Raw genomic sequence first — 15,476 nt, forward strand, 5'->3', positions numbered from 1 at the left:
AAATTTCAAATTTAGACCGTGTGTATTTCGGACCATATGCTACCGAAAACACATTAGCCTATCTCTCTCTCTATATATATAATGGCTGTAGTTAAGAAGTTTTCTTGGGGGATGACCAACTTTTTATTTTTATAAAATGAAAATAAATCGAATTATTATAAATAAGATGGATTGGTTTTTTTTCGACCTCATAAATATGATCGAACAATAATTCGGCTCTATTGATATCTATTGGAATCAGATCAGTAGTTTTAAAAAATTACAGTTATAAAAAAATTGAAAAATATTGGGACTGTACCGTTGATTCCATTACAGTGGAAGCTATAAATTTAGAGTTATTAATTTACATCTCAGGTAGGAAACAATATAACTAAATTATTAGTTCGGTCTCATTGTTCTATCCATTTATTGCGAAAAACTGATAAATTAGATTTTTTTAATTTGTAAAAAAGAAAAGAAAAAGATTGTGGTGCGAGTGTGCGACCATGACAAATTTATATCTGCAATCTGCATATCCACAAGGAATCGCAAAACAACGTCACATAAAATGTGAAGACATGAAAGCTTTGTAGTGATTGAACCACACATATTGTCGCACCTTCAAAACTAAAAAAAGCACCAAAAAAAGGTCAAGAAATGTATCATAATGTTAACCCACCCACCACTACAAACAGAGGCATCCACTTCATTTATATTCATGAGGTTTAGGCAGCTGAATGCTTCTAGAAGATTTTCCAATAAAATATCCAGTCTCAGAATGCTGTTTTGAACCTCATATTATTCTTCACTTTTTTCTTTTTTTTCTTTTATCAAACTGACGGTACTGAATTCCGTACCAGTGAATTAAAATAATATGCACAAGAAATTAAGGATTGAGAAGAAAAACATATCAACCGAACTATTTTAATATTGGATTTTGATTTCAAATTTAAAAATATTAATATTGTAAAAAATAATAATAATATAACTGTTAAAAAAAAATAAAACAACTCAAGAACACAACTCCCATGAATCTCTCTTCCCTCCCTTATTTTTCATTTCTTTTCTTTTTTGATTGAATTACACAGCTCTTACATGTCTATTTATCAATTCATAAATATTTTGTATATCATGCTAAATATGAAAACCAATCATTAGAATTAATGACAAATAATCAAATACTATTTATTGTCTATTTCACTAGATATGATTGATATCATTCAATTTCTTCTTTCCTTCTTTTGAGTAGATATAGATCTTTTAAAGGATTTGACTTGATCTCCAAGTTATGTTAGAACCGAGTGTAATCTTAACAAATATAAATGAGAGATTCTATCAGACATTATTAGGAGCCAAAATCCTAAATAAAGTGCACTTCATGTTGCTTTTGCTTTTCTATTTCTTCTATTTTTGTTAAATATATGAAATTCCACAGTTTGACATTCTACCTAGTGTTTTGCTATACCCGAAACGGGTTAAACCCGTTTTACCCGACTCGTACCCGTTACCCGTTTGACCCGTACCTGTTGCCCGGGTCAAACGGGTAGACGGGTAATATACGGGCCGGACAAGGCATTTGAAAAAAAAACCCGTTGTACCCGTACCCGTCTATCCGTACCCGTACCCGTACCCGTTACCCGTACCCGACCCATTACAAAATTTGAATTTCAAATTTTTTTTGGCGGCCTCCTTTTAAAATTCAGATCCAGTGCAATTCCTCACTGAGTAGAAATAAATCTGCTACAATCCTAAGGGATTGTAGGGTCCCTCCAATTCCAAATCCAACCTTTTATTTAAATCTGCTACAATCCTAAGTAAATCTGGGCCGTTCGTTTCTATTAAACAGAAAAAAAAAAAACCTGCCCGGACCGGACCCGTACCCGTGGTACCCGTACCCGTCAACCCGCAACGGGTACGGATAATAAACGGACCGGATAGAGGTTTTGGGAAAATTACCCGTCACGGGTTTTACCCGTACCCGGCCTACCCCTTTACCCGTCCTACCCGTTACCCCTAACGGGTTACCCGAAACGGGTCACGGGTAACCCGTTAGCAAACCACTAATTCTACCTGTCCTTTTTGAAAAAAAGAAAAAGGTAACAGAATACTATTTTTTTTTTATCTATTTCGTGTTACCACTTACCAGCCACAAAGTTAAATGAGTAAAATGGCGTAAAAAATGGGGCGATGTGATGATAGATCACCAAATGCAAATTCGGATAATAGAGAAACCTAACTTATGATTATAACAAAAAGTGTCATATTATATTCATATGTGCTGCTGCTGCTGCTACTAGAGTACTAGGTGGTCCAAGCACACTAACTCAGTAACACACACTAATTGTTCTAGAAGCCCTTCTACCTACTTCAATATATATATATATTTCTCCCAAACTACAAAAGTGCTCTTAGTACGGTCCTTGCCTCCTTGGCCTAAGGAAAAGACCATTTTGGCAGACCAACTAAAGGTTTTGATTCTGATGCGACAAAGGTTACTGTTACTCCTCATAGAGTATATGTACTGTCAACACAGCATATATGCTTCAATTAAAGAGAACCTGATTTACTAACACATTCAGTTATGAACTCCATTTGTTATCTAACCAGATAATTTGTTGCTTTTGAGTCATGGAACTCAGCCGATCTCTCTTAAATTATTATCTCGTCTCTGAGAACTCAAATAAACAACCCATAAACAAATCAACGTTAATACCGCTCTGGCGCTCTTGTCTGTGTGTGAGAAGTACAGGCGGAGCTAGACTTTATGACTATGAGAGTCAGCCGTGAATGAGAATAAATCATATAAAAATTTTATGCTGTGAATGAAGATCATTTTATAGTATTCATAACATTTTACTCTAAATTATATAGAAAAGTATGTATAAATACAAAAATTTTGAAAACCAATGAGAGTCAATTGGCCCCCATTAGCTCTTGCTCTCTCCGCCTCTGGTGAGAAGAATAACACTCAGCCAAACCAAAATCATTTTGGTGACTATTTGAATTATAGGAGGTCCATTTTGAGATTCTTGTCAGATTAAAACGGACGATGCAAATCTCATTCTACACGGTAGGATACCGCAATGGATCTGAACCCCTCGTCTGTACCAAACCACTCTTCAAACGGCACCAACCAATCCCATTAATTAGGCCTGGGGGGGGTCCGTAATTAATACAATGAGCTGCACCAACCCGCTCCCACTTTATTGTTCTTTACTTTTCTCTTGTTGCAGTGCACAAATTAACCTATTTTGTTGCTGCTGCTACTAACCGTCACTCCAACCCAAAATTGCAAATCTCTAAACTAGATTTTAGGGCCAGGGACCACAGTTCTAGCCAGAATATTGCCAAACAAATATGCAACTTGAGTAGACTGTGCTACCTAGAAATGTAGTTGGGTGCAATAGGCATGAAGTACTGTAATAAACCTGCATGAATCAACTGGAATTTGTTATGTGAAATGCAATTAGGTTGTGTCATAATTAAACTAAAATACAAAATTAGGAATAGAGAGAAAAAATTAATATGAGAATAAGATTTTAGTCTGGTGGCAAAATACAACACTATATGTGGGAGATCATAAGTTTCAAAAATGAATGGAAGGAAACCTATAGCCATCGGAAATTCCAATGTTAGTACTTAATGTGACTGCTGAACCAGCCCTCAGTATGTAACTGTAATATGTTACTGTTTGTTTTTTATAGGCCATTGCCTAAGTGGTTCTGGTTCATGCACAAATTTCCATGGCCATTGGCCCATTGCCTAAGGGCTTTTCCAAAAAAAAAAAAATATATATATATATACTATTAACTAAAATGCCGCATGTTAGGTACATTTTGGGGACGCCTACTAACGAGGAAAATAATCAAACAATATAGACGCCTTCTCGATGGTTTGGAAGGTAGAATTTTGAGCTATTTGATCTTTAACCTTGCATGATGAAAGAAATGGTTAGGTTTAACAAAAAATGAAAACTTCTACAACTGGAGTATCACCTAACTCCATTTATTGAATTGTATCCCAAAAACATTAAATTCAAAGACAGCAACAGGTGCTGCTATTACTCTCACTGAAAGCTTCTCGAAAAAAAGCTCACTCCATAATACAAATAGTACGGATAGCTTCCGAAATTTTCATTAGTTGATTTCAATTAATAATATTGTAACTTTTTTTTAAAGCCTCACAGAAGCATGAAGTCTTGAGAAGAACTCAAACTCTCAACCTTTGATTAACCAGTTTAGAACTTTTTTCCTAACCAAGCGCCACATCTCAACCAATGAGAATCAAGTTTGTTTTTTTTTTTTTTTGAGAAATTGACAGGGGCTGCCAGTTAAATTACATCCTGCAACAAATATCCACTATTACAATGAAAATAAGCTAAATACCTAATATGGACACATTATATCATCCCACTTTAGATGAAAAAGAGGAAATTACCTCGTTACTTTCTTTTTTGAAATCCTAATAGAAGCTATTAGGTGACTCGTTACTTTCTTGACATTTTTTTTTTTTAATTCATGCCTCGATAAGGTTCTAGATCTGGTGTCAACATAATTCTCTGTTCTACCTACTCAAAAACATTCCAAGACTATAAATTGCCATTATTGACCATACAATATGACGTTTTAGATAAATTACAAAGGAACAAAAAACACGATGTCAGTTCATACCCACAAAAATGGATATCCAAATGACCTTTAAAATCTTTTTTTAATGTTAGCATATTCAAATTATTATAGTGCCATATACTTTTAACTTAATTAACTATACAGTCTGTTTTGTTGATTACAAAAATCCACAAAATCCCCCTTAGTTGTACAATCAGAATCCTAAGTCAAACGAAGGGCCATGCAAACTGTCTGTTTTATCCTTCAGTACTACTGAATTAGCATTGGAATTCATAACAGGTGGTGGCTGTGTTGCCGCGGTGCCGGTCTTTGCCTTCTGCCTTAGTAATTCAGTTGCCTGGGCCTCCACCAAATCAAGATCGATAGAATTGTAGAAATCATCATCATCATAATCCAAAATCTCAATCGGCTTTTCATTTGGCACAGGAATTGGTTCATCATTTCGTTGGAAGTTCAGCTTCCTCTTTCTAGTTTCGAGTTTCTTTGCAAACTCTTCTTGTAGGATGTTGGCATTACTTGACAATCTGTTGACAAGACCAGATCTCCTTAAGTCAGATTGATGGGTCAGGGAATTACAATCGATCGATTGCAGGTGGGAACTCTGTGGTGCTTGGTGTGGCCCAGGTGTGTGGGTTTCTGTTGAACCACTCGTGCTTGGTCTCGAGGACGAGTTGTGAGGGGTGGAGAGGTGTCTTGGCAATGTTTCCATAGGAGACTGAGTTAGGAGCGAACGCCTGTATTGAAATTTGATATTAGAAACACAAGTCAAACATTAAAACTAAACATATTAACATTACAATGCATCCATCACAAGGACCTATAATGAATTAATGATGTCTCACGCATCTTGCTTGTGTACAGTCTCAGATTAGATAATTTATCGGTTAGAAGCAGTAGTACCAGTACAGCACCAACTTGCCAAAGCAGCAATGAACGCCTATTGAGGGGATACTGGCTGGATTCAGATTTCATCAGTTAATCTTTTCTCTTGTCCCTAGCTGGCTACCGCAATGATTGGATTGGGTCTAAGGGTACCAGTATGACTTTTAATAATTTACCTGTAAAAAGCCAACATATCACCACTAGGTTCGGCTTCGGTGCTTCTCTCAGAAGGATTTGTCGTATCATCAATGAAGCTATCTTCGTAATTGTCCTCGTCTTCACTGCTCCCCTCATCATCTGATACAGTTGCATCATTTGAAACCCTACAAACAAATCATACCAAACCAACAAGCAAAAAATCCAAATTAATCAACATATGAGCATATGATTCAAAGAATTTTCAACCACAGCTTTGTAAGAAAGCCTATTTCCTGGCAATAAATATAAAAATTGTTAAACAAATAGTACAAATCAGATACAGAAACTTACTCTGCTTCATCTTCGATGAATGCTCTATGCTTCTCCTTTTTACCTAATGCCCAATGTAACCACATGAGTTTTATTCATGGAAAAACTGAACTATAATAAAAGAACTAGTAAGGTGGTTTCAAATTGGGGATCTGAAGAAACTGAATCATCCCAGTAAAAGATTATTAGTACCAGTAAGGAACAAAACTAATCTTGTACAGATAGAACCAGCACAAGAATCATAGCTATAGATCCAGCAGTTTCAAATACCACTGCATTTTGGTGAAATAGGAAAATGCATCTGCCATTAGTTCGTCATAAGATAATCAGTAGTTCAGAACTATCTATCGTTGACAATGTGGTCAACTACAAAATCAAAAATAACCTTAATATGAAAATCCAAGATACGATATGGAGGCAGAATCAAAGAAATCTACATTAGATTAGATTTAAAATCGTATGATATATATTTTCATTATAAATTAGTTTTGACATTTCATCATTCCAATCCCTTCATTAAAATACAGCAGTAAAGGTATTAAAAACTAACCAAACCCTGAGCCTTTTTCTGAATCTTTGATACAATAGGTCATTTTTACAAATAATGAAAAAGTAGATGCACTTACGAACTTTTTTCTAATAGTATACAGGTTCTCATGCAAATTTCTGAAGTGCAAGCGTCCAATGAAGCAATGAATAAAGAATTTAAGATAAAACAGTACCATATCAATTTGTGTAAATACCAAAAAAATGCAGTGCTATTGAAACTTTTACTACCTTTGTCAGCTTGTTTTTTGTTCAAAATAGCCCCATCAGCAAGTCTATTTTCCTTTCTCAGAGTACCCTCACAACTCTCTTCCAAATCAGCACACACACGTCTTTTGACTACTTCCCCTGCTTTCCGCAACCTCCTATACTTTGGAGGTCGCTTGACTGAGCTGGATGCCCCACTTCCTGACATGACCCGCCAATCCTCACTTGAGCTTTCTCTAGTATGCTTTACCAAAGGAGTATACAGTTTCCCATTCATCTCAACTTCAATATCTTTCAACTGTGATGCCATTACTCTAGGGGAGTCAGTATTTAAAGGAAAAGGGGTAGATTTGACCATAGGAGACTCTGGTACAATTCCCTCCTCCATGTAATGTGTCAGTCTCGGGCTCAGATGCATTTCTTCTTCATTGTCTCCCAACTTGCCACTCGGCGAGTCCAGGTCTGCTGTCTCAGTCATTGGTACATCTTTTGGTAAAGTTGTCTGCTTGTTGAGAAATGAGCATATGTTGAATGGAAAAGAAGGTAAGGTCAAGACTGAAACATGACCACTTGGATCAACGGTCATGAAATTTTCCCCACCAAAGAGGAAATAGTGGCATTGAGGCTTGGTATTTGTTATGATTTCTGGGATACTCTGTCCAGGTCCCTTCATCTCCATAAATTTTACAGGAGACTGTGGTTCTAGATTATCAGGCTCAATGGGGAATTCTGAAAAGATTAAAAGAAATATAAGAGTTACAGGAATATCTCTATCAGAGACAAAACTAACTGCTTTCTCCTCATAGGTTAACTATACAATGTGACTCTATAAAGTCCACACTTAAAACAAAATTTATATGGAGAGCCCACACCTAAACTTTGAGAAAAATCTAATATCAGATCCTGGCAGATAGTAATAGAGATATCTTGCTCACAAAATTTGCCAACATTCCAAACTTGACCCTATACCTAGAGTTTTCAATTTAAGTACTGTGCAAAAGGAAAAGATAATAGATACACATGCACATTGTTCTTACCCCTCAAAGCAGGTACACTCTCAGAACAGGAGCTTGGGCTTTCAGCCTGGAAACCAAATTAAAGTTTAATCATCCATCATTTAAAAGATAAACACAGAATGCATCTGCTACAAGTTCAGCATATAACTTTCTATACAAAGGAGATTTTTAGAAGAGATTCTTCCTGGGGAGTGTTTCCTGTGCTTGACTGTAACACTGGCATAATAAGATCAAACGGAAAACATACATTCAAAATAAAAAAAATTATACAAAAAATTTTCTGTGTCGACTGTAACACTGGCATATTAAGATCAAAAGGAGAACATACATTCAAGATAGGCTCAGATTTAAATAAAGGCATGCCTTGTAGCTGTTGCATGGCATCTATAAGCATATTTGTAGTTCTGATCGAATGATGGACCTTGTAAACGACTGAAGGAAGTGTTTGACAGCCTGGGAAGGCAATCAATGAAGGCTTCCAAGTGTTTTCTCTTGAATCATTGAAGTACTTTTCAATCAATTCTCTCTCTTGATTTGATATTTTGTTCAATACAGAGAACCTAGTTGCTTTCTCAGCTTTTCTTTTCCCACCTTGAGGAATGTATTTTTCAATGGATATTTTAACATGCTGAACCTCTGGTTTGTACACATGTGGAATCTGTGTATTTATAGAGTAAAAGTTAGATCTCCAGAAATCGAGTACAAAAATTGGTTTTAACGTATTACTAACTTTCTCTTCAAAAGTAGTTACAAACTGGATACTGGTACAAATTCCCTCAATTTAAGAATGAGAAGAAAAAAGATATATCAAGGGAGGAGTGGCCTACTTATATCAAGAGATTCATTGAGGACAAAATTGACAATGTAATCCAGAGAATGCCATTTTTATCTTATTAATATAAGGCTGATGATTGCTTACGTATATATTACACAAAACCTTATTTTCACGTCAGGCAAATCTCAGGTGTTATCTGGAAACACATAAGATTAATTTAATTAATTGGAATAATTTATGAAAAAATTATAAGCTCTATATACATACCATTCTTGGACTTGAATGAAAGTCAAAACTTTTGCTTGCGTTTCTCATATGCTTTTTTATTGCCTTACTCTTTTCCAGTTTTCTTTTATAAGCTTTTATCTCTGATCCATCACAGGCTAGAATAAGTGCCCATAGTCAAGGAAAATAATAAAAGAACTTTTATTGAAGTATATGTTGATTTAGTTGCAAAGATGATTGTAACGTAAAGTACAATGTGTATATTGTAAATGATAACTTGCTGTGTTTTCCTCGGAGACAGAAGTTCTCTCTGCAAGTGCAAAACCCTGCCCAGTTGAGCTTTCTTTCTTTATATTTTGTTTCCCTGTTTCTTGTTATTGCATGGATACCGGCCGAGATCGGTATAAAAATAAGTCGCATAAAAAGGATATCAACTCGTCCATTATTCTTTCTTCCAGTTCTTCCCATGCGTTGAGTCATCCTTAAAGGGGATATATTTGCATCAAAGCATATAACAAGATCAACCTCCATAATATCTAGCCCTTCTTCTCCTATTGATGTGGCTACTATCACATTATAGCCACCACTTCTAAACTTCTATTACACATTAAATTAAGCATTTTACATGAAATGAACCTACATTGCATCAAGCTGAGAAGTTCCAAATTTTAAGTGGATTGGAATCACCTGTAAAACTGCTTGTTGAGTTTTCTGTGACTGCCCTTTTGAACCTTTGCCTGCACCAGGTTCACATTCAATAAGTAATTTATCTCTAAAATGATTAATGATCCATATTTCATACTAATGGTGATAAACTAATATTTATTCCTCAGAGATGTTGCATTCATATGATCATCTGAAAGTAAAGCTTCCTCCAGTTTTATATTTTCTTCACTTTGTAGAAAAATGAAATAAACAAACCTGAGCTCTGACCAATGAATTCGGTTGCCTTAACAAGCTCACCCATCTTTGCTAGTGAATCCATTATATCTCTGAAACAGTAGAGCATAATCACATTCAACTAATGTAAAATGCTTTTGGAAGAAAATAAGAAACTGAAAAATACTTTTTGGCAGAATTTCATCTGGACCCCCAATATCAAAGATATATAATCTTTCATCAATGTGATAAGCCCTTGCAAAACCACCAAATCAAGGATATCCACATTTAATCTTCCATCAACAAGATGTTTATTTTTCCATTATTTGAACATTACCGTAATAAAAAAAAAAATCTGTTTTCTCTGCTAGAGTATGGGGCATTGGGGCTAGGATGATATAGCAAGCATATTTTGGAAAGACAAATTACAAAAGTATCCAAGTATATAAAAAAATGTATGGTGGTTTAGTTAGGTAAAATGGTCTTGCAAAATTTATCTGGAGATATTGGCAGAGTTTAAGTAATTTTAATATGGCTTAAATTTACCTAGTCTATAAACCAAGTAACATTAAGGGTATTCATAATATATGATTAACTTTACAGAGGCATTTGTGATATTTTGGTGGTTTCATTCGGAAAAAATGATGCTTGTAGAGCTTTATATGATATCTTGACATTTTCAGGGGTGCATATGAGAAACAATCTTTTCTTTTTCAAGTCATTAAAAAGAAATTGTTTTTAAAGAATTTGAGGCTAGAATCAGAAGCCAATATTATTTTGTGCACTGAATATTGAAATCTTTTTAATACTCAGCAACAAATGCTTCACGTTTAATCATATTTTTATCAAGAAATAGTTAGCATGAAAGCTAGTCGAGTTGATTAATTAAAAAAGAAACAGAAACTGAAAAAGAACCCAACGTCTTCAACATATAAAGAAATGTTTTTCTTACCTGACACTTCCCCTAAAATTAGAAAAGATTATAACCCTTGAATCTTTTGGATCTTTTAGTTCTGCAATGGAAAATACAAAAAAGAAGAGAGAAGAATGACAGAAGCCCGTGTTGTTGTCAAATCTTAGCAAATGACAATATCTACTAGTGATTGAAAATTAACAACCAGAAATACTTAAAGATAAAGTCATTGAAAGACTGCAGTTCTTAATAGTGACTAACAAGGTAAATATGAGTGAGAAATGAGGGAAGAAAGAGTTACTGAAGTGGTCAGTGAGAATCTCCATCATTTTTATCAACTTGGGAAATGGCGCGCCATGGGAGAGGTTTTGTTGCATCAAGAGCTTGATCTTCGCCAATGTTTCTGACTTTGACATCCGTGCCGCAAATGACCTTTGCAAATAAAAATCCTATATATATTCTTAATTTTCTCTTGATCTATGTTTACTAGGGGGTTCTATAGTTCTTGTTGTCTATGCAACTTTTGTTTCCCTTCAAACATTAGGAACTGCTGGTCAAAACTCAGCAAGCGCTGATTACATGACCATTGATCCCAAGCAAGAACATTTACTGCTTAGATGCTAGTAGCCAAAGAAGTTTCTCTGCTAAGGAACAATGAATGCATGTCCAGCTGAATTTGAAAAGAAAATAGAAATACCTTTCTTTGAGCTTCTCGACAAGCATTTCATATGCTGGCCTGATACCATGGCCTGACAGAAGCTTCCTTAAGTGGTAAAGTGTGATAAGGGTGTAAAATGCAGAGTCGATCTCTTGATGTTTTTCTTGGGGTACATCGGGTGGAGGTGCTTCCTTGAACTTTTGTTTCATTGTCACCATTTCACATGGGCTAAACTGTAATTAACCACAGCAATGTTATATTTATATGGTGAACAAGGAAAAGAAAAGAAAAGAATCACTTCATAAATTATATTAATGTTTGTATAATACTTTGAAGTTACGTATAATAACCCGCATATATTTGCATCCATCGCCCAACAAGTTTGAGATATTCAACATATTAACCAACAGTTATATTAATGTGATGGAAAAGAGTCAAAGACATTCTTTTGTAGTTTGAACTTTGTGCCTGCTTGTAAATTATTTTTTCCCAAGGGACCAACATAGAATGAAACAATATAATTTAGACATCAGTTTTTAAGGTCTGTAAGAGCTATTTAGGACAGTTTGGCTAGGTTAACACAAATATTTTAGGAATCAGTTTACTATTTAACTTAATGATTTTGAACTGTTCTGTGGCTTCCAATAAGAATAAAATAATTTGTATTGTTCATGAAAATACCCTAAAGCAGAAGAATAGGAAACATACAGTTGAAATGTCCCTGCGATTAAGAAGTCCTAAAGTACCAAGAAAAGTTGCATATGGTCGTATTACATCCAACAATAGGTTATTTATTGCGGTTGCATCTTCTCCTAGTGGTACCTGTTACACCTTGATGATAAGTAAGAATCATACAGTTCGTAATTCTTGTTCTTCTCAATCCATAAAGGTAAAAACAAAGGTGACACCTGTATAAGTTCAAGTTCCCTGTCGTGCACATAACGCTTGACATCTGGGTCATCTTCATCACGATATTCTAAGGTAGAGATCGACAAATTGTTTATCACATCTTGTATTTGAGGCACTTTCGCTGGCACAGAGAATAAAAGAAGAAACAAAAGCCATAGCTAATTTTAGGGCTTATTTAAAAGGTACATTACCATACTCGTAAAAAAATATACCTCGCTTGTGCATTTAACACCAAGGTTAACACTTATGCAAATAACACCCAACTGCTAAAAATAAGGTAAAAGCAAGCAAAATCAACTACATTGCCTGTAAATATCTCAATATAAACTCACCAACTCGATATTGGCCAGTTCATTAAACTAGTAACAAAATATCTATCCACTTGGCTTGATTTAGTTCAATTTGGGACTCTTAATGCTTAGGAAAAAAGGGCTTTTTTAATCACAGTTAAATGAACAACCAATTTCAAGGCAATATTAACGAAAATTACAAGAGACAATAATTATTAATTTGTGAAAAATCTGAGCTCTCTTTTTTTGGTAAAGGAGAAAAATCTGGGAGTTTATTTATGAGAGTCAAAATGTTGACAAGTAAAATGGGCAATCTTACACCCAGGAGTGGCAGTCAGTGCAAGTATCCTCAGTAACACAGGAACCGACATCAACTACATAAAAAAGTTACTGTTAAATTTAAATAGTTACAGATTATCATAATGAACTCTCAGTACTTCAAAGATAAGATGTAAAGGTACCTGACGAACAGCAACACAGCTGGCAAAGTTGCCATGAGCTCGGTGGGCTTCGTCAATTACCAAGCAAACAATTTGTTTGACCAAGCATATGCCTGATAATGAACACATGTTTAAATAACTTAAAACACTGTCATGCCCCAGACAGTAAGGTGACTATCGAGGCAATTCTTCACATACCAGGTAAATTAGACACCATGATGGAAATAAAAAAAAAGACTATTATTTAGCTGGTGGGTTCATATTTTTACTACTATTACCAAGTTGGACAGTAATTCATGGTTATGGTTCGAGTGTATCAGCTCTTATGGTGTTATAATTTTCGATGGTTGATTAGTTACCTATCTCCATGTGTAAGCAAATGAACTTGAACAAGACTTTAATTCAGGAATTTGTCAAAACATAATCAAGTAGTTTACAATTTCATATCTTATTATATTTACCATTCTCGATATCTTTCTGAAGCACTTGAGAGATATTAAAAAACATTAGTAAATACTCTTATGTACAATTTCTCATCTTATTAAATTTACCATTTTCGATGTCTTTCTGGAGCACTTGAGGGGTCAAAAAGAAAACTCGTTTTGACTTCCAATACTCCGCTCGCTTAGCTGGTTGGACGCCACCTGTCATATATATAGTCCATTCCTGCAATCAGTTAACCCTTATTTATCTCACCAATATATAAATAATAAAACAACAGAAGCAATTTAACAATCATGCGTTCAAGCATTCATATCATGCATTACCCTTATTTTGTCAGACTATCCAACCACTTGAAACTTGTTTGTGAAGCAGTTATGTGCTTACTTGAAGTTCAACATCCAGCACAAAAAAATATGATATTGGCTTATCTGTACTGGCTGTAAGGTCCTGTACCAATATTTAAATTAAACAAGAAGCATTAATAGCACAATACCTGTGGTATGCCCACAATATTGTGGCATGCTTCAATCTGTTGCTCAACAAGAGGACGAGAAGGTGCTGCGAAAATGATCTTACCTAATTTGAAATAAAAAGGGATGTTGGTTATTAAAAATTCATGAGTTTGCTTATATTCAACAAGAAAATTAATATCAAATTTCACTTTACCTTCTGGAAACCATCTAAAATAGTTCAGCATAACTACAGCAGCAATAAGAGTCTTTCCGAGCCCAGTTGGCAAGGCAACAAGAGTATTTGTAAATAGAGCTATCTTAGAAATTAAGAATTGGTATTCCCTCGTAGTCACATTAGCTGCAGAATAAAAAACAATGAACAGACAAGTTTTAATCTCTGTAAAACTGTAGTCTTAAAGACTGAATTCTTGTAATTTTGTACCAGAGAGGTGCTAATGAACTTGAAGGCAAATGCTTGGTACTGAACTGACTGGGTTCAGGAACAGTTAGAACTAGCTGTAGCAGGAACATGAATGAATGTTATGGTCATTGTTGCTTTGAACATGTCTTAGTTCCTTTTTGTGAAAGAACTGCATTCATGGTCCTGCATGTAATAAAGATTAATTTCGGTTTAGGGAACACATTGCGCTCCATCAGTAAAATAAAGTTTACCGATCATAAACTACTTAATTGTTTAGGGGCCAAAAATGGGATTTGACCAATAATACAGGCAAATAAGAAAGATAAGCAGAAATTACTGGGATAGATCCATGTCTTAGCAGCTTCTGGGTCAATTGCAACAGAAGGAATCTGATCTTCAACCCCTGTATTCTCCTCTCTTTGCACATCAGACACACTCACACTTGCCTCGCAAATCCTTGATTTAACAAAACCCTCGTTTACCGTTGTCCTCTTTGTGAATGAATCCACAAATCTCTCGAGGGTCGATTGCCTCACCTTCCCACCCGTTTTGCTACTGCTAGGTTTTAAACATGTATCGCTCGTTGAAGCGGCATGCGGTTGCAGATTGGAGGTGGATGCAGCTACCGCTTCACATGCAGAATCAATTTCTCTTACCGCCGCCTCCCAATCAAACTGTCAGGAAGTAAAAAAAATATCGTTAATGCCTGATTAGTACTGCAAGGATTTTGCGGCGAGGAAGGGTGAAGTGTTAGTAGAAATGGGATTAAAAAAGATGGAGGCTCACGTCGTCATCGTCGAGTGGATTATAGTGGGAGGCCATCGGTCGAACAGATTGTGTGCTCCTCGCTTGAACGGGTGCTTCCCGAGAGTATATCGAGAGGCGAAGCAGCGTCACATTTTGGCGGGAAAAGGGGAGTGTGAGATCGAAATTGTAGCACGGTGCTAGGGCTGTCTATGATCGGATTCGGGTTTAGAGTCATGAACTCATGATGGCACGGATCGGGTTGGGCCTTTATGAAGTTCAGGTAATGCGTTCTTTTGGGTTTTGAAATTTTAGGCGCAGTCGCCTGATCCGTGATACTTCGTATCTCTTCATTTGACTCATTTGATACAATTATTATATAGTCCTGGAGCGGATCCAGAATTTCTGTCAAAAAAGAACAAAAAAATATCGAATCGGATTTAAAATCATTAACTAATTGAGTACTCGATAAAAAAAATATATTTTGACTTATATTTTCCAATGCTCTGACTTATAATTTCTTATTCTTTAACTTATAATTATAATTACCAATCATAATTCAATAAATTTATTTTGATTTTAACACTAAATTTAATCCGA

At 35.4% G+C, this 15,476-nt stretch overlaps 1 protein-coding gene across 3 annotated transcripts; it reads right to left on the minus strand.

The window, feature by feature from the left end:
- Positions 1–4,720: 4,720 nt before the first annotated feature.
- On the minus strand, positions 4,721–15,110 carry FANCM (DEAD/DEAH box RNA helicase family protein). 3 transcript variants are annotated; one of them, XM_078301213.1, is made up of 22 exons: positions 14,919–15,110; positions 14,470–14,806; positions 13,926–14,069; positions 13,753–13,835; positions 13,367–13,481; positions 12,837–12,928; positions 12,695–12,749; positions 12,085–12,206; positions 11,885–11,998; positions 11,216–11,409; positions 10,820–10,950; positions 10,558–10,618; positions 9,648–9,718; positions 9,414–9,463; positions 9,158–9,323; positions 8,769–8,893; positions 8,055–8,384; positions 7,748–7,793; positions 6,735–7,439; positions 5,979–6,021; positions 5,666–5,812; positions 4,721–5,341 (listed from the first exon to the last, which is right to left on the minus strand). In XM_078301213.1, the coding sequence occupies exons 1-22, from the start codon at positions 14,952–14,954 to the stop codon at positions 4,801–4,803; spliced, it is 3,708 nt and encodes a 1,235-aa protein (XP_078157339.1). In that variant the 5' UTR covers positions 14,955–15,110; the 3' UTR covers positions 4,721–4,800. The 3 variants fall into 3 exon arrangements, with proteins under 3 accessions (XP_078157339.1, XP_078157355.1, XP_078157349.1); XM_078301229.1 differs by having other exon boundaries at positions 13,367–13,459; positions 14,919–15,107; XM_078301223.1 differs by lacking the exons at positions 14,470–14,806; positions 14,919–15,110 and adding an exon at positions 14,154–14,288.
- Positions 15,111–15,476: the final 366 nt, after the last annotated feature.

The sequence above is a fragment of the Carex rostrata genome, chromosome 1 (genome assembly GCF_964058835.1).
Source record: "Carex rostrata chromosome 1, lpCarRost1.2, whole genome shotgun sequence".
NCBI classification, from domain to species: Eukaryota; Viridiplantae; Streptophyta; class Magnoliopsida; order Poales; family Cyperaceae; genus Carex; species Carex rostrata.